The 26,287-nt window shown below is 42.8% G+C and overlaps 4 protein-coding genes across 9 annotated transcripts in view; 1 reads left to right on the top strand and 3 right to left on the bottom strand.

The window, feature by feature from the left end:
* Window positions 1–17,165, bottom strand: part of LOC117137718 (CUGBP Elav-like family member 1) — a 52,749-nt gene extending 35,584 nt beyond the window's left edge. For 2 of the 6 annotated variants that reach the window (XM_033299294.1, XM_033299312.1), the window contains exons 1-4: window positions 13,311–13,517; window positions 8,841–9,931; window positions 3,499–3,719; window positions 2,115–2,197 (exon numbers count right to left, since the gene is read on the bottom strand). In XM_033299294.1, the coding sequence (XP_033155185.1) occupies window positions 2,115–2,197; window positions 3,499–3,719; window positions 8,841–9,640 (1,104 nt within the window). In that variant the 5' untranslated portion in view covers window positions 9,641–9,931; window positions 13,311–13,517. Of the gene's footprint in view, window positions 1–2,114; window positions 2,198–3,498; window positions 3,720–8,840; window positions 9,932–13,310; window positions 13,598–17,077 lie in introns of those variants that run through there. The other 4 variants (XM_033299303.1, XM_033299320.1, XM_033299375.1 and 1 more) reach the window with 4 other exon arrangements.
* On the bottom strand, window positions 3,849–5,241 carry LOC117137765 (ribokinase). The gene is made up of 2 exons (XM_033299388.1): window positions 5,146–5,241; window positions 3,849–5,092 (listed from the first exon to the last, which is right to left on the bottom strand). The coding sequence occupies exons 1-2, from the start codon at window positions 5,199–5,201 to the stop codon at window positions 3,859–3,861; spliced, it is 1,290 nt and encodes a 429-aa protein (XP_033155279.1). The 5' UTR covers window positions 5,202–5,241; the 3' UTR covers window positions 3,849–3,858.
* Window positions 17,166–17,623: 458 nt separating the features above from the next.
* On the top strand, window positions 17,624–17,885 carry LOC117137775. Its single transcript, XM_033299400.1, has one exon. It carries the CDS (start codon window positions 17,648–17,650, stop codon window positions 17,861–17,863), a length of 216 nt encoding a protein of 71 aa, XP_033155291.1. The 5' UTR covers window positions 17,624–17,647; the 3' UTR covers window positions 17,864–17,885.
* Window positions 17,886–22,284: 4,399 nt separating this feature from the next.
* Window positions 22,285–22,830, bottom strand: LOC117150660. Its single transcript, XM_033317649.1, has one exon. It carries the CDS (start codon window positions 22,828–22,830, stop codon window positions 22,285–22,287), a length of 546 nt encoding a protein of 181 aa, XP_033173540.1.
* Between the last annotated feature and the right edge of the window lie 3,457 nt (window positions 22,831–26,287).

Genomic DNA, 26,287 nt, shown 5'->3' with positions numbered 1-26,287 from the left:
TTTTGCACAAATTACGAGGAAATGTCACCGCCTCTGGTAGTTGGTCCTTGGTCCTTGGTCCTGGTCCAGCCACCGACTTGCCCCCTCTGGAAGCCCCTTCTACATTTATTGTTGCGCCATTTTGCTCCTCTATTATTCAAAATTGACAGTTGAATGAGTAAAATGGCCGTCTGCCTCAATCTGAGTTGCTCTTTTCTGGCATTTCATTTAGCTGTCCGTCTAGCTAGTGTGGATGTTTGTGTTGGCCAAATCCTAAGTGGAAAACCCTTTTCAATTAAATGGCATAGAGGCTATAATGCGATTTGCAGAAAGTTTATTTTTAGACTTTCTCTGATTGTCAATTAGCTTTCCAAATATTGTGGTTAGTAGTTGGTTCTTGTAAAAAACAAGCACACATTGCACAAATAAATTGGGAAAACACTGAAAAAAGAGGTTCACTTGCTTCTAACTACTTGATTGTCTGGTTTGAAATAAAACTATAAATAAATAAATTAAGATTCTTAAACGTTATGCTTAAAATGTCAAGAAATTTAAGATATTTAGCTTAGCAAGGTGATTTTTGAAAACTATTATATCACACTTAAAGAATATTTTAATACTCTTCGGTTAACTATTTCATTTTCCATTGCATACTTGCGGGCTTTTCATTTTAAGTTCTGAATAAATGAAACGCCCTATTTTCTTGGAAGCGCATGCAACTGTATCTTTTCACACGTGCCAGAAACAGGAAGAATGTGGAAAAGGACAGCACTTGCCCTGGACACTTAACACTCACACATGTTTATTGAGGGAAAACGGGCAGTTCAAAACAAAATATTTATTGTGGCCGTTGACAAGCTGGCCATTTCCTGCATTTGTGTGTGTGTGTATGTGGAAATGGGGACATTTTAACGTCTGTTTACCTATCGATTATTTCAGGTAAATTAAGTAGCTTCGGAGCTGACGGGGACCCCCACGTCCTTGTCGACATCGATGTCCCTTACGTTGAGGGCAGCCTGCCAAATGCATTAAAGGATCAGACATGCTCACACACTCACACCCAGTAGCATGCATACCCACACAAGCACACATAGCTGGACGGCCAGGCAGGCACTTACTTATACAAACAAAGATCCACCTTGCCCACACACACGCGCACACACACATGTGGTCATTATTTTGACAATTACACACGTGGCGCCATTTGGCCAGGTCCTTTCGCCCAGCTCCTCCCAAATTCACTGGCTTGAATGTGTGAGTTGGGGTCTTTGTTTTAGTGCTGGCCGAACGTTCCTATATGGATTTTCCATTAACGATTTGAATATGTAAATGATGGAGCGAGTGCCAACTGTGGTCGTAAGATAATCGAAAATCGGTTGTATCCTTTAAATATATGTATTAAATAATAAGATTCTGAACACGTAAGTACTGACTAAATGTATAAAACCTTTTATTTTCGTATAAAATTTATAATTTAGCTCGGCAAAGTTTGCTTTGCAATAATTTGCCAAGATGGCATATTTCCGTTAGAACCTTGATATCAACTGCACTTTCACCGATTTCAATCATTGAACCACTGTGCAGGGTAACATCACTCGGTGGCTTTCCCATTCGTCCTGCCCCCCTGGTGATCCAATCCGCCCGGCAATCTTAGTGTGTTTGCTTGTGCGTGGAACGCTTCATTTAATACGTTAACAATGAGATTGTCCTCAATAATTGAATCCACTAATTGACTGATGATTACATTTTGTGTTGGCCATACACCAATAGTCCACCAATGTCCCAGCACATCCAATTTCGATACCCGACCCCGAAACTCATGCGTTGAAAGTATGTCATCGATCGATCGGGTAGCAAGCGGTTGACTTTCTCAAGCTGTATTATTCAAAAGGGCGCACAAACAGTAACTGTACTGGGTACATGTGTGTATGTGAACTACGAAGAAAAGGCGCATACACGCGCACACATACATACGCAAATACGAAAAGAAATGCACACATACATGGACACAGAGAACAGGAAAACGGGCAGAACTCAAAGCTACATAGATGGCATAGGGGTGTTGAATCAGTGTGTGTGTCTGTGTGGGTGAGTGGGTGTAGGGTGTAGGGGGTAGGCTGTTGGGAGGTACTTACCCCATCCAAGGTCTTGATGTTGTGCAACGCGTCCTGGGCGCGCAGGGCGGCCTTTCTTGTATAGTAGGTGACAAAACAGCACCCTGCAAACGAAAATGAAACAATCGAATACAAATCGAATACATCTCAAACGAGTCGATAGACAGTAGCACAGAACGTATGGATACAGAACGAACATTATATATAAACTGTACTATATATATATATATATTAATCGGATGCATTAGGTATTATTTACTTGGGACCAATACAAGGTTAAGCTCTTATTTCGATAACTATTTGCTTGTAGCCTTTTATAATGCTTCTAAGGACAGGCTTATCGGGTCTTAAATCTAGATAGATATAGTTCTATATTGGCATGCAGAATTTTGGACACAGGACGAGCGCTTCATGCAAGCCATGCGGAGCAAATGGGACGTGGACAAAAAATCATGGGGACTACGGACTGTGTGAGGATTCGATTAAAATATATTACTTCGATTCTAAGTCTAGAAGTTTACTTGGCCAACATATTCTTAGGTCTGCCTGTATATATTTCATTCATTTTATCAATTTGCAAAATAGGTATTTGATTTTTAATGTTGCGAGTGTCATCAAAAATAAAGACTGAAATGTGTTTAATATTTTATACAACATTTTTGTTATATATATGTACTACCTAACAACCACCTTCTATCTCTTTGTTTGACAATATTCCTGCTTTATTTATTTTAATCGGTTTACCAACGATAACTTCCTGCAACTTCGTACGCTAGCCATTTTGCCTGACCCACATAACTATCCGCTGCTCCAGTATAACGATTAAATTATAATCCTCCTCCGACTCGCAGCCACATAAACCACACTCCTGGAAAGGGTGGTTATCATCGTGTTAGCCGTGCTCGAACACCTTGCTCTGAGGATTAATCCACCCATACGCACACTTTTGGGCAGGATCAACAGCAACCCCTCTAGACCATAAATATGCATAATGGAATTTACCTTTTCGCTTTCGAGGAAAGTTTGCAAGCAAATGCGCATATTATTCTAATACAGTCAAAAATTAACCAGAGCAACATGCTCATGTCCTGCATCCTGCCACTGTGTGTGCGTTTGTGTGTGCGAGTATGTGGAAGTTTTTCCCGTTTATACACGCACAATTATGGCCAATTACCCTGGCCAAAACTTTGCCCAACACTGCATTCCTGCCCGCAAACACCTGTGCTCGGGGATGTGGGCTTTAATGTTGATGGGTTCGCCATCAGCATAATCATATTACTTGATGCTTATCCGCACTGCCCGGGGACCCAGAATGGATGGACATTGTTGAATTTCATTGAACCCCTCCGAGTAATACGCCCATTTGTATGCCCCGGAGCTAGGGCTGCCATCTTGTGAAACTCACCTCGGCTAATCGATGTGACCTTGTCCCGGAGCACATTCAGCGTGTGAACGGGTCCGAACTGCTCGAACATTTGGCGTAGCCTCGTCTCGTCCCAGGTCTTCGGTATTTGGCCCACGAACATCTTGATATTGTCCGCATCCGGCTGATCCTTGATCGAATCCGTGCTGGTCGATTCCATGATCTCCATTTTGACCGAGCAGTCACGCGTGGGACTTTGGGTGCTGCAATGCAGAAACAACTTTGAAGATTAATAATTTCGCAGATGCGTTTATGTTCAATTCTACAATCTTTTTCTATTGCCCTCTCAAACCTTATTAACTTAATTACTTATTTAATATTTTCTATGCGAATAGTTTAATGTTATGCTTTATTGGCAGGTGGCTCGTTAGCAGTATCCACGGGTTTCACAGGAGCTTCATCTGCGGTCTCTGCAGGCTTTGGAGGTTCATCAGTGGTCTCAACGGGCTTTGGTGGTTCGTTGGAGGTTTCCACTACTTTCGGAGGTTCTTCGGAGGCCCTTGGTGGAGGTGCTTCCAGAATTTTATCCTCCGGTGGAGGAGGTGCAGGTTTTGGCGGTTCTTCCTCAGCTTCCTTTTGGGAGTGAGCTTCATCGGGCGTAGGGACTACTATTGAAGGCGGTGGCGTGTTTGCTACCGCATAACCATCTTCATGTTGCGGACTAGAAGGTGGAATGACACTAAAGGTGGGCGTCGAATAGCATAGGTCATTTTTGGCGCTTTCCTTGCCCGGAAAACTTGGCTGAGTGCCGCGGCGGCCCATGGAGTAGGCGGCGCAGGTGTGGGCCGCACTGATATGATGTTCTGTGGACAGTTTGGGAAATCGAGCTATGTGATAGGCCAAGCTGCCCATAAAGGCATCTCCGGCGCCCGAGGAATCGGCCAAGTGCGGCACATCGGAGGCGGGCACATGGGTGCACATATCCTTGGTCTTCTTGGACATGTAAACCGCTCCTTGCTCACCCATGGTAATGATCACGCTCTTGGCACCCTTTCCGATAAGAGTTTCAGCTGCTTTTCGTGCCTGATCAGGGTTTGTCACTTCCTCCATATCGGTTAGGCTGGCAGCTGCCTCTTGATTCACAACCAGAATACTAGGCAAACCAATCATGGCATTTGGAATGTCTTTTCTCATTGGCGACATGTGGAGCAGGGAAATCCCCTTGAACTGGCGCAACGCACACATGGTGGCATTCATATCCGTTTCCAGTTGGCAGAGAAGCACCTTCGCATCATGAAAGGACTTCTTAGCCCGGTTCACATCCTTGGCCGTGAGAAAGACATTCGCACCAGCCACGTTGATCTTGTACTGATCTCCATTCTCAGAAACAGCGATTTCACTCATGCCCGTGGGATTGTTCTCCACCTGCTGGACGTGCGTGACATCAACCTCGTGCTGTTGCAGGTGGTTAAGGTAGTCATCTCCGGATTCATCCTTGCCCAACTTGGCGACCAGGACGGTGGAGGCCCCCAATTTGGCAGCTGCTACACACTGATTGGCTCCCTTCCCACCGAAACAGGTCTCCATGTACGTTCCGGCGACAAGTTCACCGGGTTTCGGCAATTCCGGGACATATCTGAGGTAATCACTTGGCAAATTACAGATTTTCTTTTCCTATACAAAACTTACGTTATATATTCGATGTTTGCCGTCCCGAAGACAACCACATCTAGCGTCTTTCCCATTTAAAAGGGTTGCGTAAGCCGCAAATTTCGAAGAAAACTTAACAGAGATTTTGGTTGGGGGGAAAAATTTCTACATTTCTGACATATAACAATACAGATCACTTGACCTTAATCTGAATCATATTTTAAGATAGTCTTCAATATGTTATTTTTAATAAACGTTGTTTCATGTGGCTGAAAAGCAAGCCTCTAGGGAAATTATTCATGTAAATTTAGCCAATTAATTCCGAATTGATGCTGAACAGCTTGCCAACTGTTTCTTTCTCGATTTAAACATGTATTTCCATCACTGGCAAATAAAGTGATAGAAATTCTCAAATGGTAGTTTGGAACTTTTTCATTGAACTTTCATGGACAACTTATTGTATTGCCGACCCCACACAGAGAACAACTCCTCCGCTTCCTAACTTCATTTGCTAATGACCATAAAAAAAGAGAGGGGATAACAACAAGCTGAACCATTTGTTCTCCGTCCCTGTCTGATGCCGAGTTGGCTAACAGCATAAAATACAAATACTAATTGTTATTAGCAAACTAATCTAATCTAAAAAGTTGTAAACGTTGTTACTTTTGTTTTGTGGTTGACCAGTCTCCGACTGCGAGTTCCAGCATGAAGGTTCCGCATCCAGGGGAGGATTCGGGAATGCTGGTCCTTGAGTGACTGGGAACGCATTGAACGCTCCACTTTGAGGTCACTTTCAGTTGGTTTTTGTGTGCTGCCGAAAAAGTTTTCCCTTTTTCCCGATTTTCCCAGCCGATGTTGTTTTTGCTCCTAATGGGGCTTTATTGGGTGCTCGTGATGGTGTACGAAATTGACTTTTGGTTGGCTGTCAATTTGGCCGGCGTCTCCGTTACGGAACCGATTTGCCGTAAGCAGAAGTTGTCAAGCAGTTTGGCCAATAAATTTCGGCTCTTAATTGGCTAAGCCAGTTAGTTGAAATCGTTGAGCGACAGCGGTATGTTGGCATTAAGTCTCGCTGATATAATAGCTAAGTTTTGTGTTTTAGAGTGCAGAATTAATTAATCTTTGTTATGTGGAAATATTTACATACATGTATAAAAACTATCTATTTAAAACTCCCCGCGTTACTCTTGTTCATCATACTTAAAGATTTTTGCATATATATTTTATGTGATAAAATTTCATTGCATACTTTCAGGCTGGCAATTGAAGTTGCCATATATTATCTGCGCAAAGTGAGTGACAAACTTCTCCCCTGCTTTGGTACATTATTAACTCAAGCTATCGCACGGAGTCATCTGAAACGATGCCATTTAGGAAATTACTTCCAATTTACTTTTAAATTTCTTCATTTTCCAATTTCCTGCGTAAGTAATTCCAGCGCTTGCAGCCGCGCCATCCATCTACCCTTACTCCCATTAGCCAGTTATGAACTGCCTTCGTTCCCTGGATGAAAACCCTGCGACAGTCAGTGAAAAGCTGCGTGAAAAGCGACGCGACTCCCGCGGGCCATCGAATGACAAAACGAAATTAATCTATTAGAGCCGGAACGAGGATGAGCCAAATTGTCTATGTCAAGGTGATAAATTCAGGCCTGCCTGCAGGTGAATAAGCCAAAAGGGGGTCGTCGAATCACTTGGGAAAAAAGAGGGGAGGATTCCCACGTAATCCATCGCGATTCCTGTGCCTGCAGCATAAATCTCTAAGCGGAAGGCATTTACGCATCAGCCACCTTTTGTGTTACCATAAATTTGAAAAAAAAAATTAATTCTAAATATAAAACCAAAAAAAGTCAGCAAGTACTAAAGATTTCTGGCAAAAGGAGCAGCGACAGGTGTGTTGCCCCTGGAGTCGCGAAGGCAATTATTTCAGCCAGGCGCGAATCCATCGGGGAATCAGGTGAACGCTCCCCGAGCACCGGCCTCCAACTAACTATCATTCTGCTCCTCCGCCGCAGTCTCCTTCGAAGTTATCCTCGTCGGTCTCTCGGGGCTGCGCCTCTGCATTAATAATTCAGTCTATTTAAATGCGACCAGGCCTAATGAGAAAATCGCCTGCGGTGGGAGCTAAAGTGCGTCGCAAAGTGCGAATGGAGTGGTGGTGGGTGGCAGCGGGAAATGGGAATATGGGGATTTGGGCCAGGACAGCAGGTGTTTTCCAGCTCCGCCGCCAATGAGCTTCACGATGATGCTGATGACGATGTTGCTATCGCGCGAACCAATGCGCGAATCAACAGCTTGGCCCTTGTCGAGGACATCAAATGTCCTCGAACAGTGAGTCAACAAAAAATGCAACTTAATACCTTGAACTCATTAAAATAGGTGTCTGAAAGTATACTACCAGGTCATTTGGATCTACAAATACTGTGCAAGGGATATGTCCTCAAGTAAATTAAACCAGATTTGGTAGCACAAGTTTGCATATCAAGCTACAAAATCGAGCTCTTAAGATCATAAAATATATGTATTTTGATTCTACTTTTTTAAGACTTCATTTTATAACTTTATTCGTAACCACTGTGCAGTGCGGTGACATGGCTATGACGTGGCACTTAATTTATGATGGCAGTTTGTTATGCCGCGCCCGTCACAACAAAAACAAACAGCTGAAAGATAGAGGACGCAAAAAGTATATATACTTTATTTACAAGAAGTCGGTGGGATGGATAAGGCTGCAGACTCCCTGCGTTGGTCACAGGCCGTATAAAAATGACCCAACATAAATTTAATCATTTCAGCTTTATTATTTAATGGTCGCGCACGACAGTGGAGAAAGTCGGATAGATAGATTCTAGGAGTCCTCTTGAAATTATCGTCCTTGGGAAAATGAAGATGCCACAATATTATAATTACAATGTCCTCTCAATAATCATTCGCCATTATCGCCGATGACGCGGGTTATGTGAAAATTGTCGCCTTGATGGCTCTGACCAATTAATAACGTTAATGCAATGGCAATTACCATTAGCTACTTGATGGCAGCCTCGACCTTCCGCCCACTCTGCCACCCAATTTATACGCTTCCCATCCCCCCCCCCCCCATTCCTTACTTCCTTGGCCAGTGCACATTGTCACTTATTTTAATTAAATATTGCTGAGGGGGAGTGGGCCGCCGATGGATTCAACATTCGGTGGGAATTTTTTATAATTTCCGGGCAAAGGAAGCGCACAAATAGAAAATGTGGCGCACGTCCGAGAAATAACCATTTGAAATGTGATAGCCAAAGTTGTCGGCAGGATGGTGGCAGGTGATGTCCTGGGAAGCTATAGGAAATTGAAATGCTCCATAACGGCAAGGTAATATGCAAAGTGATAAGCAGCGAGGATGCGATGCGATGAAGGTGGTGGGGATTCCTTTCGGAAAAAGGACGACAAAAGGAGTTACATACTCCAGCATCTTTCCCAAATACAATTATTAAAACGTATCCATAATATGCTAAACTAGACAGCATAATTTGCATATAAACCATGGTATACTTTGCAGAGCTTAGAAAAATGGAAACGACTATCTGCATTTTCCACGATTTTCCGCGCAGAATTACCCGCTGCAGCATCAAATCATTTGAGTGTAATTAGCAGTCATTAGCCAGCAATGATGCAGAAAGAAAAAAAAAAACAGAGGCAGGAATTCGGATTCGAACACGAGGCATGGTGGTTTGGGGATGGAGGTGTACTCACCGATTTGGGCCGCCGGTTGGTGGTGGTGGTGCAGCAACGGGTGGTGCGGGGGTAACAACAACAATTGCACCACCCTGGTCGCCTAATGAAGTTCTGGAATTAATGCTGGAATTCAGCTGCGTTGACGGTGCTGCTGATGCTGCTGCAGCTGCAGCTGCTGCGGTTGCTGCGGTGCCTGGTGTTGCTGCTGCTGTTGCCGCTGCAGATATTGCTGCGATTGCCGTTGCTGCTGGCAGTGCTATTGGGCTGGAATTTATTTGGTTGTGCAATAGTGTCTCAAACAATGTTGTCGACATTTTAGCCGCTGTTGCTGCCGTTGTTGTAGATAATGCTGCGATGTTGCTGTTGCTGTTGTTGCCACTGCCGGTGGGCCGCAAATAGGGATGGAAACTTTTCGCAGCTCCCGTGAAAGTTGTTGTCGCTGCAATGGCACCTGAAGCTGCGCCCGAGCTCGTTAGATTCTCTAAATACTCGTACTTGACCGGCAGTATCTGCGGATGTTGCTGCTGTTGCTGCTGCTGTTGCTGGCTATTGTTGCCTGTATTTAAATTGTTATTGCTGTAGAGGCTGTGGTTGTTGCTGCTGCTGTTGCTGCTGCTGCTGCCGGCACTTGAATTGCTGTTGTTGCCATTAGCAACATGGGCAACAGGTGCCGTTGCAAGCATTGTTGTTGTTGCTGCTGCTGCGGATGCTGCTGCTGTTGCCTCTGTTGTTGCTGCTGCTGCTGCTACAGTTGCTGCTGCTGCTGGTGAATTGCCGCTCAGTTTATCCGCGTGCAGACTCAAGGATTGCAACATCATTTATTACACCTCTGCTTTGTTTTTATTGCTTACTCCTGCAGCTCCTGTCGCTAATTACATTCAGTGCCGCATTTGGCGTCGCTTGCTTTTTAATTTGCTTCGGGTTTTAGTTTTATTAAAATTGTATATTATTTTGCTGCCGGCAGGAGGGTCCTCTTTCTGTGTTTAGTTCTGTCCCCCTTTGTTTATGCCTTCTTTATCACAGTGTTTTTATTTTCGCTTTCACAATTAGCCTCTGCGTTTACGCTTTTTGTTTTTTAACTTTTATAGAGGGTTGGCCTGGAGTTTCAACTGTAATTAAATAGAGAACAAAGTGGTTGCCGATTAAAAGACATGCACAAGTCGTTTTATGTTTCATTATTGAGCAGGGGATGCTTAAAGCTTAAAAGATAAATGGAAACCCTATACATTTACGGATCAAAAGAATATAATTACCCATGTTTGAAATGTATTTTACATTAACGTTGTTTATGTAAAAGCCTTTAAGTTTTAATTAAAGCCCAATGCAATTGATTTCAATTGTCACTTGAAGTTGAAAAATTGTGATAAAATTTCTGGAAAATGAGCAGCACTTGCTAATATTTATTAATATATTAAGTATCCACAGTGAAAACCGCAGTCAAAATGGCCGCTCTTGGAGCCCATGCCACGCCCACTCTAACTAATCCCACCGCCCATGGAGCCAAACTGCATAGCTAAGCGCATTTGAATGGAAAGCATATTGACTGACAGACTGACCACAGTACTTCGGCCACTCGACTGTCTGCATTCAAGTGCCCGCTTTGATGTGCACACCGGAGTACCTCACTACACACACACACACACTCTGGCATTCAGATGCACACCGATGCAAGTACACTGAGAACAACTAAGACGGAAGTTGGGGAAATTCAAGTTTATACGTGTGAAACATTTGTACCTTAATCCCATTTTTATTTTGACGACTGGAATGATGTGAAGTTGAATTTAACTAGTGTGATTTCAAGCTATACATAGTAAGCTCCACTATTTTTCTCTGTGTAGTTGTTGGCATCTGCCGCTAAACAGATAAGCATGTCGAGTGCTCACATGCTGAGAGCGAGGGCTCAGTTGGCCGCATAATGTTGAAGGCTCCAGCTAATTAGTTAAATTGAAATCAAATTATTTGTTGTCGCACTTGACTGGCCACAGGCATGGGCGCCTTAATTAACGCGCCTGCATATATACCGATTCTGTAGATATCTGTGGATATAGACGGGTTGGTGGGTAGTTTTGGCGGAAAAGCATATATGTACACGTGGTGCACTGGCAAGGAAAGCTCTTACGCTTGGCCTTATTGCTTTACGGCCCGAACAGCTGCATTAAAGGCCAAATTTAAGCAGTTAACTGGAGCGATTTTCTAGTTATTTACGAGTGTCACAAATACAATAATACTTCTTACAATACCATGAACATTTTTGTATCTGGGCTTAAACAGTTTTGACAACATTAAGGAACTTGAATGGGTAGCATCTTCAGCAGATACTTTAAACAACTTAAGGATGTTACGGACTACGGGTGATAAATGTTGAGTACCTACAACAATCTTGTATTGAAAATTGCATTACCTTAAATAATTCCCTTATATACCTCATCGAATAACCCGTCAGTTATTCAGGACTGACAACTTTCAATGCAACATCCTCTTTGGCCAAAATTTAGCATTCACTTAAGGCACATACTTTAAGTCCACCCACACCATGGACAGAGTTGCTCTCGTCCTTCGGATAATCGCGACAGAATTCGACGGTTTTTCTATTATTTTTTAATAAATTTCAACGCTTGCATATTTTGGCGCTCGTCTATTTACGTTGCCCGCTTATTTATTTTCGCAGCGCGCTCAGGCGCTTTGTTTTATTTTTTGGCTCCGTCCGCTCCTCTTGGCCGGGCTGTGGCAACTGTCGTCGTCATCATCCGCATCCGCATCGCTGTCGTGCCATGGGGCGCTTGTTGCATCCCCCACAATTTGCCCCCGAGCTGAGGCAAGCGTGTTAGGAAGGCAGTCATCGGTTCGCCAACGGCGTGCTCCTGCTCCTGATTCTGCCTCAGCCACGCCCACCGCCCATCGCCTGGCTCCTGCGGATTCTTGCCACGCGCTTATCCCAGCGCCATCAAACGATGTCGACGACAGCAACCTCGACGCCAACGTCGCTGGAGTCAGGGTATGCGATATTTGGGGGACATTTTGGCTGTATTATCAAACTTTTCCAAGTTACCAAATGGGATTTAAAACTTTAAAGGATCATGTAAAGTAAGTATATGAAAATGTAGTGCTCAAACTTTAAGTTAAAACTTAAGAGTTGGTAAAGTCTAAAGTTGCAACTGCTTTAAAAGTCAAATGTGAGAAAAGAAATCTTTTCAGGAACCTACTTCCAAATTTTACTAATTAATCATACAGGGTATTAGCAGGTCGAGCTCAGTCTGCACGCGATTAGCCTGACTGCTGCATTATGAGCAGTTATCGTCGCTGTTGCTTCTCGTAGCTTTAACGTACCACGTACATATATATAGCAGCAGATCGGTGGGGGAGGCAACCAGCTGTGCCGTCCTCCATGCTGTTGCTGTCACCTTGTAATTTTATTTATCTATTGATTATTGAGTATCTCTTTTCTATTTATTTGCTTTTGTTTGCCCACGCAGCGTTGACAGAGAGCTACCCCCAAAGGCAGGGCCCAAACCCCAACCACCGTGCCTCAACCCCAAAGCAAAACCCCAACCCCTGGGCACCCTTTGGCATTTTTATTAAACCAGATTCCAATCCGTGTGGGTGTGGAGTGGTGTGAGTGGGCCCCTGGCTGTTTTTTAATTAACTTTAGTGACAATATTTTGCACAGCTGCCTTTGAGCTGGGCATACCATCACCATAACCATCCACATCCCACCCATGCTCCACCCATCGGAACCGAGAGATAATCAAACTTTGGCCATTGTATGCAAATGTTGGCTACGGAGTCTTGGTCGTGCTCTTGGTCCCTGGGACACTTTGACCCCGATTCTCGGTGTTTTCTCTGTCAGCGTCTTGCCATTCTGACAGTTGACATTTCGTAAAGATGTCACTTGTCCATGGTTGCATTGTGAACTGTAGCTATAGCTGCATCTGTAGCTGTAGTAGTCGGTACATGCACTTTATGTAGTGAGTACCAACACATGTCTCGTTCACACATCCCCATATGGCCGATTCACAATCCGACCCTCCCAGAGTTCCCCCATTCACTTGTTGAGCGAGTTTCCTTATCTTATCTCTCGAGTTTTATACGTTTGCTTTATTGTGGTTTTGCTTTTTTCCCCTGCTTTTTGGAGACAATATGGTGTACCTTTATATCCGAGTAACTGGAGTTGGAAGACCGTGGATGAACAGGTCTTTATCTTTAGTGCAGTCAAACTTCAGATAGTGTCTAAGTTTCTGCAGAAGTATGACTAATCCAGTTGAAATTGCGGAGAGACAGGTGAAGATAAGCGGATTTTATATATGAATTAGAATTGTGTATCACTTCTGGGATTAAGAGTTGAGCGAATATTTGCGCTAAATTATAGTTTAACTGCGCACTTTCCTGAATATATTATAACTAATATGTGTAAAAACCACCTAGTTCACAAAATGATTCTTTAAAATGTGTCACGAGTTTGTTTTCCTTTGAGCGTTGAATACTTACATAGAAATAAAAAATTGGTTTAAGTTCCTGGCAGGTACATTTGATTTTAAGCCAGTTTCTATATCGAATTTGATCACACCTTATGCCACAATGGCCTTATCTGGGGCAGATATCAAGGGCGTTTAACTGCAGATACCAGGTAAATCAATCAGGTAAATCACTCAAAAGCACTCGCGATCTGCACTGATCGAATTCAACGATGGAGACAACCGCACGTAGACGCCAACGGAGTACAACTAACGCAGCCGAAATTCCGATTCCGATTTCATAATTCTCAGCCGCCTCTCGCGCGGAAAAGTGTTATCTGCAGTCTGATAAGAGCTTATCGCATAATTGCCCGCTGATTGCCGTCAGGTAAGTAAATTTCACTCTGCCTTTCTCTCTCACGCTTCACTGTTTTCTCTGGAACAACATTTGCTCCGACCGGAGCGACGTTCTCCTGCTACCGAGTCGAGTTACCTATCGCCGCGGATAGTACAGGTTGTCGAGCTCTTTAATTGACTATCTTATCGAGTGCATCGACGACTGCGGGGCAGGGGGAAGTGCCATCTGACGGATGACCGGGCTTAATCAGTGCAAGCATTTGGCTACCAAAATCCAAAATGTATGGCGTCGACAACAAATGCGAGTGCGAAAACGAATCGAGTCCCGGGAAAATATCACAAAGGAGTGCAGGCGGCAGTCGCTGCAATTACTTTCGAACTCTCGACTTCGCGCTCCATATATCCGCACTATAATGCTCATAAATATAAACTAAACTCATGCGAGTGGCCGCTCTGAATTTATATGTACGGATATATCCTCGCTCCGGGTCCGTCTCCCCGACTGTCCGTTTGTCCGTTTTGTCCGTCCGTCAGTCCGTGTGTCCGTGTGTCTGCAGGGCCATTACACAAATACCAGTGCTGCCTGGGGGAAAACGGAGAAAATGGAGACCAATGAGCTTGCCACGTAGCCAAAGCCAAAGCCAAAGCCAAAGTATCGATGAGTTTCGAGTGGGTGACTTGTGGGGTCGTGTGACCGGACAGCCGTTCTCAGCCGTGGCCATAACATCGACGTCGACTCTCTCGCCGGTCGGTCGGTCGGTCGGTCTATATACCCACCATATATATATCCTATATAGAAGCGGTACATAACCGATACGTGTCGGTGAAGGAAAGCTCGGTTTTGTGGGTTTGTTTGTCATTGTGCCATCAAATTATAATAAGCGACTGTTTAGTGGTAAATGTGTGTCACTTTACATACGGCCTATGTCTCGCGCTATCTCCCTCTCACTCGCTGTTGCCATCCCCCTCACCCCTGAAAGGGCTATAATTATGGGGTTTTGGTGAGGGGTACAATTGGTTTCGAACCAATCGAAATTGAAAAAATCGAAAATGCAATTATCTATTCATGGGCTGAGTTATAACATGGTTCTATTTATAGGTTTACTAATTAGCGGAAGTCCTGAGATACAGATACAAAATACATTACATTAATAAAAATCAATTGTTTTGATTAAATCAAGGCTATCAGACCTCCATTCACAAATTCCTCTTCAGCCAACTATCAGCTGATAAGAATTGCGTGCAAAGCTTTTGAAGAATTTGACAATTGTACGAAATAGTAATAGAACTCCCACGATAGATTAGTTAATAATTCTATTAAGGCGAACATAAATAGTTTAAAGATAGTGTGGCACTTAAATAGAGTTACATAGAAAGATACATGGATATTCTTAATGGTATACATATAAAGTAACATAGTTAGGCCAAATATAAATTAATGCGGTATACCAAAATGTTCTGATTCCAATCTGCTGCTTATCGGGAGCTAGCGTCTGTACCTAACTGTTTACCGATTTATCTAATCTGAGATTCTTATCTCGAGCAATTACTCCGCACTGCCTCCCGATGCCATTTGCCCCCGTAACCATCCAAAAAACCTAGCCACAACTCACGAGTTGCGACACATACAGTGGGTCACGTCTGCTCCCATCGATTTACAGGTACAGTGGGCGCTAGTGAAGAATGGCCGCCATAAAAGGTCCGCCATTGAATACCATGATACACGTTGGTCTATTCATAGATGGATAGTTACTTTAGCTACATGCCCAGCTCTTTTACACGGAGGAAAATACATCAGAAAAGTTGTAAAACTATCTTTTGATACACATTACTATACACAGATACAGTTTATACCTAATGATGCTACTTAATCAAATACTAATTGAAATATTATTTGTTTGTTTACAGCTACTATTTTTTAAGAGTGTTCATGTATGGCAAGTGGTAACCCTTTTTGTTTTTGCCACTCGATTTTCGTGTCCTTCTTATGTGGCCCTTCTGTTTCGCCTGCCCCGAACAGCGATCAATATTGAATTGAATTTGACCAATGGTTATAGCCACGTTTCGGCGAGGTCCTCGGACAGACTTTGGTATGTCTGCGGAAAAGCGTGTTGGTAAGCGGAAAACGTTATTTAATAATTTACGCCGAAGCATTTCGGAACTGAAGTCGATTGTCGACTCGAAATATGAAACGCAATACTCTTACCCTAAATTCAGAGCTCGCTCTTTGTGCTGGCTGTGAGAACCCTTCAATTCCAATAATATTATTAGAAACTCAACTGGAAAATCGAAGTTGAAGAAGCCACAGGAATGCGGTTGAAAATGCAACAAAAGCCAAAACACAGTTTAGTGGTTGAATAACGACAACAGCAGCAGCCAGGACATGACCGTAGTCCTGGGTCAGCTGAAAGGGCGGTCGAGGAGGGGTCGACCAACCAACCAACCGACAGACAGACCGACAGACGGACAGACGGACAGTGAGCTACTAATAAAGCCAGGTGAACGCAGGTGGAGAGCTGGGTCGCCGGCCAAGGCAGACAAAAGGAAGCACAAATAATATAAATTAAATGTGGGGAAAGTTGGCCCACGTCCGACCCGCCCGCTTCGTCGTGGCCCTCCACTCGAAAGAAAAGCAAGCTGAGTAATTATTTCCGGCAGAGCGGGCAGGCCAGGAGGAAAATGCCGGAGCCGGGGAGTCCTTGCGGTTTGACTGCAACACATGGCCGGACACTTAAACCGAAGTGGAAGTGTGGCAAACGGGGTTGGAAAATCTATCTGGGCAATAATTTCGGTTGACATGCTTGCGGTAATTATTGACCGTAATGACAAAACCGTATACGAATACGGCAAATGGTAGCCCCAAACCAATCCCGAAACCCTGACAAATTGCTTTAGTTTTTTGGGTCATCTGTGTGTGCCTGTGTCTGCTAATTGGATATTGGATTCGGGATCGGGATAGGCATCGCCATCGGCATCTGCATAAATTTAGTCCATCTCACCTCTAAACAAATAAAAATTGTCAACGACATCGCAATATAAACAAGCGATTCGCGAGCCATAACTTAAGTCTATTTCTTGTTATTTGCACTGGACGCTCGAGATTTATGGACCACTTGCCTATTTATAGCGATGTTAATGAAACGGAGCTGTCGAACACAACACAGACCCAAAGTTTGTCCAAAAATTAATTAATAATACTTTCCATTGCTTATTTTTGGATGGCTCTCTTAGCAATCTATGCTCATCCCAATTTTCCACAATCTATTTTCTGATTTTTTTTGTTGTCTGATTTTGCCAAATTCATTTCAATGCCGGCTATTTCTGTTGCAATATGGCCCACATGTTGGACATTCGGGAGCAATAAATATTGAATGCGACCGGCAGAGTATCCCGAAGAGATCAGCTGGAATCTCTTTGGGATTTTAACTTAACTAACTCACTTACTTCGATGGCAATTGGCTGTAGTGATGTGGGGGAAACTTCCGTGGACTAGAACGATTCTTTTGTGTGACAAATTGGCCGGGTGATTGTGCTTAGCGCAGATCCAAGATTCAAGATCGCAGAAGACACATGACCGATGATGACGAGGAGCAGACCGCGGATCGCGTGAGTTGAACGACAAATGAATTCACTTGATGGGTGAAGTGCGAGGTCAAATCTCTCTTGGATGCGGCATACCGAACGCACTCGCGGAAACACAGCTCGCAGATAAAGATACAGATACGCACACGATGCGCTGCAGATACAATCAACAAACAATGGCCAAGGCAAATCAACAGCACTTGGAAACTAACTTGGATGTTATGACATATTTAGAGTCGTAGGTACATTTTATGTGTTTTGTTTCATTTTCTGTTTATATTGAGTAATTTTCTTGTTTTTTGAATAGTTTAATTTTTTAGCATATTTTTTTGTAATTTCTTTTCTATTTCGAGATCAGTTGGCACTTTAACTGCACTTCCTTACGCACTATGGCTAGAATTTCCACACTTTTGAGCTGGCACCGCAAGTGACATGATTTCCAAAAAAACTGCACTGGGCCACAAAAATATTATTTTATATATATTGCACTTTATATCCGTGTGTGCTTTTCTTTTCGGGCGTGTAAACGTGAAAATGCGAGTGGGCGGCGACGACGTAGCGGCGACGACGATGCGCGCGATTTTCTCGCGTTTGGCTGGCGGAACGTTCAAGATGGCACTGCCGGGCGATCCGCGCCGATCGACTTGACAGTCCATGGAGCCGCCCAGCGGACCCGTCGTTATTTATTCCGGAATATAAATTATAAGTATAAATAATATTTCGACGAATAAAACTTATGCATGTTCTATGTATCTTCTGTTCAGTATTTAATTGAATTTGCCGGCGGCGATGTTCAGGTTGCCGCTGTTTGTGAAAACTGCTTGTGTTGACCATAATTTAAATCAAAACACAAATTAATTTGACGCTCAGCTCTCGCTGCACTTGCTGCTCTGTTTAGTACACCCAAAGTTTGTGGGGGGAAAACTGTCGGCAAGTGTCCACCACACTGAGAGGAAAAGCATCGATGAGTGGGCGTCATCGGAAAATCAGAGTGAAGAGCCACATCTCTAGGCTTCTCCGATCGATTTGCTGCTTTTACGAGCTGTCCGAGCAGAACCAAACAAAACCATAATAGAACATCTGTTCATCTGTTATTTACGTGTTTTCCCAATTGCCACCGATGGTCCCACAATGCCAGCCAGCCAGCTAGGTGAGTTTCCTGCTATTATTTTTATTTTTCCGTGACATTTTGTCAGGCGGATTAGTTTGGCCGTTAGTTTGACAGGCTCTATAAGTAGACACTCAAGTGGGTGGCAATCTAATTTGGCTGCGCTGCTCGAACAATTTGAATATTGCTCGGGGGATTAATGGTTGTGGATATGACCCATTTGGATTGCACTCTATAAACTAATCGAGCTGAGATAGCTGGGCTATTTTTCATGGAGAGTGCCAATATATGACTTTTAGAAATTGAACTGTATAATACAATTTTAAAAATTTAAATGCACTTAAATAAACTAGGTGAAAATAATTAAAATAATTTTTTTCCATGTTAAGTTTTTTTCCACACAGATCTTGGAGATTTTCCGCTTGTTTTTCGTCGATCATTCATCTCGCAACATTGTCAAGTTCATTCCCTCTTTTCATTTCTATCTATACCTATAAATCAGAACAAAAGGTCTTATTTTACCGCACAGACATTGGCATGGTTAGCGGTGCGAAAAAGGCTTAAATTAAATGACATCGCTAATTATTCACGGCACTCGCCGGGCGTTTAATGTCAATGGCTGTGAGTTCCATAATCTTCTTTTTATTGCAATTTTACTTGCAGCTAAGGGAAGGGGACTTTGCGAATATTTAAGAGGCTGAAAACTGGGAAAACAGAAAAAATAGCTGTTTGTCTTTTTGGTCAAATAATTATCTGCAGTCAACGCCCGGGGAAGGGAGGAACTTAGAAACTTGGAAATGTTAAGACTATTACGACTAAATCTTATCATCGCCACCTTAATACATATTTATTTATTCAAAAATCACAAAACAATATTTTTGTTGCACATTTTAAATCATTTCCATTCAAAGGACATTCTTGCCGATTACCCTAAAATGTATTCTTATTTGTTGTTCTTACTAAACCTGTATACAACATTAAATTCCATTTTCTAATGTACCCAAACAAAAACGCAGTGCACAGGGTATGCAAATCCGAAGGCGGCCAGCATAATTTTGCACGTGTTTCGAATAAGTTGTGAACTTTTCTTTGGCAAACTTTGTGAACAGCCAAGAAAACCACCACCAACTCAAACCTTGGATAGTTTTGTGGGCGCTTAAAAATGCGCGACCGCATTCATTAGAGAAAATGGCTTAAATACTTGGCCAGTCGAAACTGATGAATGGCGGCTTAAGAAACCGGGATTCAGCAGCCAGAACTCCCCCAAATTCAACTCCGAACGCCAGGCATTTGTTTGTTTGCTTGACTTTGGGCTCCGGGGTCTGGGATTAAGTTTTCTCTCGCCAGGCAAAGTTTCGTTTTCCCCCAGCTAAGCCCCCACTTCAGTGAATTTGTGTTATCGCCCTTGCTGCATACTTTTGTAGCTCAGTGTCGACCAGCTGCGAGTGCATTTGCGATTGCATACTTTCGGGCGAAAATATTTTTGCCTGCCGCTATTGGAATTTGCAAATATTCTTATAAATTATTATATCAAAGTTCGGCATTACTTATGGCTGGCTGGCTTCGACAGCAAACTTTTCCCTACTTCGAGCACTTTTCCTGCACTCTGGCTCACTCTCTCTTACTTGACACTTTAGTGTAATTAGTTCTCCTGCGGTTGCCGCTTTGTGGGGAAAATCTCTTTGGCTTCTGGCGGTGCGGGAAATGCACTGGCTTGAGCGGGTTTCCATGTTTTTGCGGCTTTTTCATGCCCTTTGATGTGGCAAAAATTTCAATTAATGCAATGCAAAATATCTTTAAACTCCTCTGCTTTAGTTCTTAATCTCGGATTATCGCTCCAGTGCCGCAAGCAAAAATTGCGTAAGACTTAAATAAACTCAGGCATTTATAATTGCTTGATTAGGCAGCCTTGAGGTTGGCCTACATAATTAAAGATATTATTGAACTGTTTAATATAAGTTATTCATAACATAATTTACTTACTGCTAAGCCAGCACACTTATAAATGTATTTTTTTTTATACAAATTTGACGTTTTATTAAATTATTCTTAAGCAGATGTGTGTATTGGAGTAATCTTCGATATACAAGTAACTTTGGTATGTATAAATAAATACAAATACTTTACAAGACCTTTGCAGAACAAGGACAATTTAATATTAAAAACAGATTTTCAAAAATTAATTTCACGGCCATAGTGGGGACACAAGTCATCGAATTCGCCACAAGAAACTTTCCTTTTTTGGGCAGCTTTAAAGAAATTATACTTGACACTTTTCAATTAGTGAAGAAAGTTTATTTTAATTGTGACAGTAACATGTTGTTGCCATCGCCACCCAGTCCCAAAAAAGCAGCAACAACAAGAGCAACTTGGCCAGGACAATACAGAAGCCTGGCAAACTAAGGCCGAAGTCAAGGAGCACCCTAGGAGCCACAAAATGTCAAAAGAAAACTTTTCTGGCCAAGATTAATTACAATTGAAAACAAATGAATGCAAAAACGATAAGCAGCCGAAAGGATTTCCACAGCAGTTTCCCGGAGCGGGTTGCGGGCAAGCCAAATGGAAATGAAAACCCAAAACTGAACTTTGCCAATCAAGATTGGAGGAGGAGTGGGGCGGCTGAAGGAGCTCTAATCACAGAAATGCTGTTGAAATAAATGTTCACACCTACAGCAGAAGCCAGAAATGCAAGAGCATTAGCTGTGCACTGAGAGAAACTTGTTGGGGGAATTGCAATTAACTTATTTTTATAGCATAAGGTATTTCCGCTAAGACAACCTAAGCCAAATATGGTATTTTTTGCTTTTGTAATTCATGAAGTTTTTAAATCTAACTCTCAGGTTAATAAATAATTTCTGATATCATGTTTCTCTAAGTGCTGGTAACAACTGTTCGGTAGTCCAGTTTTTTGGGGACTCCAACTTTTGACCGAAAGAGGTGGCAAAGTTTTGAAGGGGTTCGCTGGCTGGGGAAATACTTTGCAGGCCAGCCACGTGACCTGTTTAGTTTTTAGCAGGGAGTTGGTCTATTTCGGTTTAGCTCCAAGTTTTCCATTGGGTGTGGGCTCCCTTTGTTGGTGGAGTGCCAGCGGTCAATGGGCCAACATTAGCACCACTTAACCCGCAGCCCGGTGCAGTGTTTTCAATGGGAAAAACTGCCTTGGTAAAGTTTTCGTGCATAAATCATGAAATTAATTAATTTTGACACACATTCCCCCCCAGTCGCTTTCTTATGGAGCAGCGCCATAAGCAACTTTACCATCAAAGTATTTTATTCCTAGTCTTTTTTTTGCAACGCTCCTCTTTGCCAGAAATTAAAAGTAGAATTGAGAAGTGAAACATTAACACCAACAACAACTGAACGGGGAAAAACTTGCCTTGCCACGCAAACTTTTCCAACGTGAGCAGAGGGGTGTGTGGGGGATATGGGGGAAAAAGGAATCAAGTTTGAAATATGTGCAAAATTCATTCAGTATTCGAAATATTCCCAACTTGCTATAAGTTTCGTATGTTTCGACTTTTTTTCGTTTCTTACAATTTTCGCAGTTTTGTTGCTGCCAAAAATAAAACTTGCGCCGTGAGTTTAATTTTATTCATGCTGCTAAGTGAGTGTTGAGTGAGTTTTCTGGCCAAAAAAAAAAAAAATGTAAAAAACGTAGGTAGGCAAAGTTTGCGCCCAAAATGTTTCACTATTTAATTGCATAATTTGAGAGCGCACTGAGATTACACCTGCCGGAAAAATAAGTTTATGCGGATGATGGATTGGAGTGTGTATATATTAACAAAGTGTATATACATAATAATAAATACTCTTGTTTTTAGGCCTCACGAAAGAAAAAATACAATGGAATCTTCTAAGTAGAATGATGATCTATATAAGTCGAACTAATAAACCATATGTTTATGCTGCAATATTATTCTTTATTTAGGCCATAGAATGGAAATAGATAGATATACAAGGATTAAAACAAATCGATGATATGGGCCCACAATAAATCCTTGTCGTTATCCTTGTCCGTGTCCTTATCCTTCTTTCCCAACTCGTCCAGCTTCTTCTTAAGCTTTTTTAGCTGCTCTTCATCGCTAAAGATTGCCTTGAATACGCGAACAGTGAACCCATCGTAAATGCCAAGCCTCCTAAGGAGTCTAAGGATTTGCTTTTCGAATTGGGTGTATGTCTGGCGCAATGCTGGTCCCTCCTCGGAAGAGGTTCCATTCCGGATCACTGGCTCGCTAGTTGAACCCGAGGAGATGTCCGCCCGCTGGAGAAGATTGAGCTCATTATATGCCATTATTTTTTCATCCAGTTGGAAAAGCGGAAGATCAGCAGCTTGTTCAAGTCTTTTATATTGGCCAGAAAAATCAGCAGAAGTGACTTCTTTAAGGCGCTCTTTTAGACGAGAAGTGACGACATCGTTAAGCTTCTCTAGTGGATCCAAGGATATATTATCCTGGCTTTGGATCCCCTGAGATAATACCAAAATTGCTGCCAATACAATTATTGCCATGACTACTCTCAGTCAACTGCTTGCAAATTCACGGATCAGTGGCTTTATAAAGCTGGTTGGTGGTACCGATAATCATGAATTATGTCTAACTGACAGTTAGTATAGTGCTAAATGAATGTAGGCAAGGTGAAAGACGAGTGATTTATCGAGGTCACAGCATAATTTCATTTTATGAACTGCGTAAGTTCGTTGGGTATTTACGACCTGCCAAGAATTTAGTGTTGTGCTTCTTAGTTATCAGTTAACCCACTTTAAGAATAATATTTGAAGGTTGTGTCGTACGAAAGATGACATTGTTTCGAAAGTCTAAAATACATAACTTATTAGTTTTTTTATTTTATTAAACAAATTTGTTTCATTTGGGTAAGTATATAATCTAAACTCTAAAATAAAATGCCGTGGTGCACGTGGTGCTACAAACCTTTCAATGATTTCTTCACAGGCAATTAAACAAATGCAGCAAAGTCTTTTACTGCTGGGAAATTGTAAAGCAAATATTGAAAGGGGTGGTGCAGCTGGGGTATGCGAATGAAATGCAAAAGCATTAAGCCGGGCCCAGAACTCGGCCCAGAGCAGACCCAACTTCGCATGCAAAGAAAAGCGGCAACTGTGACAATGTAAGCAACAGCGGAAAGAACTGGTGGCATGGGGCATGGAAATGGAGTGGGGTTGTGGTGGTCTACATTTTTGGGGGGGTATGGGGTGTTCGGCTCGGGGTGGTGGTAGAAGTGCATACAAAATTGGCAAAGATGGGGGAACAAAGGAAACAAAAACGACGCCGTCAGCTGCAACGCAAAACTGCAGCTAACCGAAAATGGTAATGGCCTTCGATGGGTGGCGTAAAAGGGGCGGGGCCGAAGGGAGTCCTGATGCGGGGTATGGTGAAGGGGGGAAGTTTCAATGTTTCAGCTTAATGCGAAAATCTTGTTGCACGCCGCCTGCAGCAAACGATTCAGCCTCCAGACCATGGCGAAAAGTCTATTGTTTCACAATCATAATTCTCCTGTAAGCTCTCGGTTGAAGGGTTTACAGGGGATGGGGAATTTGCCTGGCTGCAGGAAATGAACATCATTAATTTTGCCATTCTGCATTTGCATTGGAAATGGCATTTCAATATACGTTTCGCTTTTCAAGATTGCCAAAACCATTTTCCGCTCAGCCAAATAGCCTTTATTCCAGCTACAAAAGCGCCCCGTCTCGCTTGCTCCGCTTATCGCCCGTCCCGCTCGCACTCACTGTCGGCGGCTTGGAAAAACTTTCAACTGCTGTGCGCGATTGCCGCGACGTGACTTAATTTCCACCGCCGGCAGGCATACGGCTAAATATTTGTTCTATTCGCAGGGGGGCGGGGATATCGAGCAGAGGTTAGTTAGACATCTACACTGCGACAAAAAATGGTGTGCCAGCTCTGAACTCATTTAACTTTCACTTTCAGTAATTCCAATATCATTCAAGTGACTTCTTAAATTTTTAAATCTGTTATCTATTATAAAAGTATTACTTACATTTAACCATTCTTCTGATAAGCCATAAATCATCTACCTAACTATGTTGTCATAATCTCTCTGTAAGAAATTTCTTGCAGCTACTAGTTTCTTTCAGTGTGTGTTTCACTTCGAGCATTTATCAATATATGGACATGTCCTGATAACTCTGTCGATGGGAATTGCGGCACGTAGCGCTCGACACTCAAGTGTCCAAGTGTTGAAAAAGCCGTGCATAAAAACTAACACGTACGCACCGATCCGATCCGAACCGAACTAAGCTCCAACTGCGGGTCATTCATACACCCGATGGCTAGCTCGGGGACTAAGCCAGTCCAAATCAGATGTGTACTACATATATACATATATATATATGTATATATATAGTAAGAGAAAGTCCGGCAGTGGGCTGAAGAGCGAAAATCAAAGCTAAGCACTTTCAATTGGATTTATGCGTTTGCGATGTGCCCAAAGTAGCGAAACGGAATCGGAATCGCGTGCCCAGCTGGCTAATGTCTCAATTTCTCTGGTTATGAGTCTCCATAGTCCCCCGTCTCCTCCTCCTCAACTTATGGACTTTCTTATTAATCAGCACAAAAAGTTTGCCGCACCAACTTGCAATTCTGCCGATAAGCAAATAGCCCAAAAAACTGTTTACACAACGCATACATGGCCAATTATCCTTATCCCAATGCCTCTATACCTATCCCCATTTCAGTGCCCATGTGTGCGTGCTGGAATTTGTGTTTGAGTGCCTTTGGTTATTAAGTTTTATGATCAGTTTGTGTTTTGCGTTGAAACGATTTATTTAGCTAGGCGGAATTAATTGGAATTTTACGTGTTGATTTCCTCTGCACTTACACAAAAGTGGAAATGAGTTGGTTGGCAGACAGGGCGAAAACCCCCGAGGCCTGTCGGGAAAACTTCTGCTGAACGCTCAGTTTGTCTAATCGATTATAAACTTGAGTGAATGGAAAGCGGAAGGCTTGTGGAAAATGTAAACATTTCACAAAGGTCCTTTTTCTTCAAAATTCCGATTAAAGTCTCGAAGGATTTATATACATTGCATGAGCATATGCTTATTACCTTAGCAAAAGGAATCTGTATAAGAAAGCTAATTTCTTGTCAATCTATTCAACTTTGTATAAGGATATATGCGTCTTAACTATTTATCCTAAGCGGCACATTAGGTGCATTTTCCACAGTATTTAAGAGGAATGACCGCCTGTGTGTCCATTCACTTTAAACATGTATGTAATACTGCACCATTTTAGGCGGGAAACCGCAGTTAATGCCAGCAACAAAAGCGACCCAAAAACCAAATCGCTTAGCAAACAATGCGAAGGTCCTTCGTCCTCCACTTCTCCGCAAGACGAAAAATGGCCGCTACGACCACACATTATATGCGATCCAGCAGCTGGGCAGTCCGAAATGCTTTATGCGATTATTTGCTGAAATGTTGCGAGCGGGTTTCGTTTTATTTATTTGCCCGGGGCAGTTTCCTTCTCTATTTTGTGGGATTGGATTAGGGCGGTGGCATTAACAAACATTCCTGTGGCCGGCAACAAAAAAAAAAGATTCTGTGGCATATATATTTCATGTTTGCTCCAGGAGCTTTTCTTGGGTCGACGGATGAAAATCGCTCAAGTGTTAAAATTTCCAGGCTGAAGATTTGCATGACAGGCGGGGGGTGAAAGTGGCTCTAGTGCCCACCACATTTACCTTTATTGAAAACATAATACGCCTTTCGCATGCACGGTTTCCATTTCATTGCTTTCGGTCCAATTCGATTCCATCCACTTCGATTTCATTCTGTTTTTTGGGTATTTTTTCGCTTGGCGCGTGACAAAACTCAACTTATGCCGGCTTTGAAATTTACTTTGCCCGGCTAATCCGGGCGATGTACCAGTCCTGGCAGAGTCCTGGCCAAAAGGAGCGGATCCTAAGCCGACTGTCCAGAGCGTTTTTTTCCA

This window comes from Drosophila mauritiana, chromosome 2L (assembly GCF_004382145.1).
Source record: "Drosophila mauritiana strain mau12 chromosome 2L, ASM438214v1, whole genome shotgun sequence".
NCBI classification, from domain to species: Eukaryota; Metazoa; Arthropoda; class Insecta; order Diptera; family Drosophilidae; genus Drosophila; species Drosophila mauritiana.
Note: the sequence above shows the minus strand (reverse complement) of the source record. Positions and strands in the feature narration are given on the sequence as shown.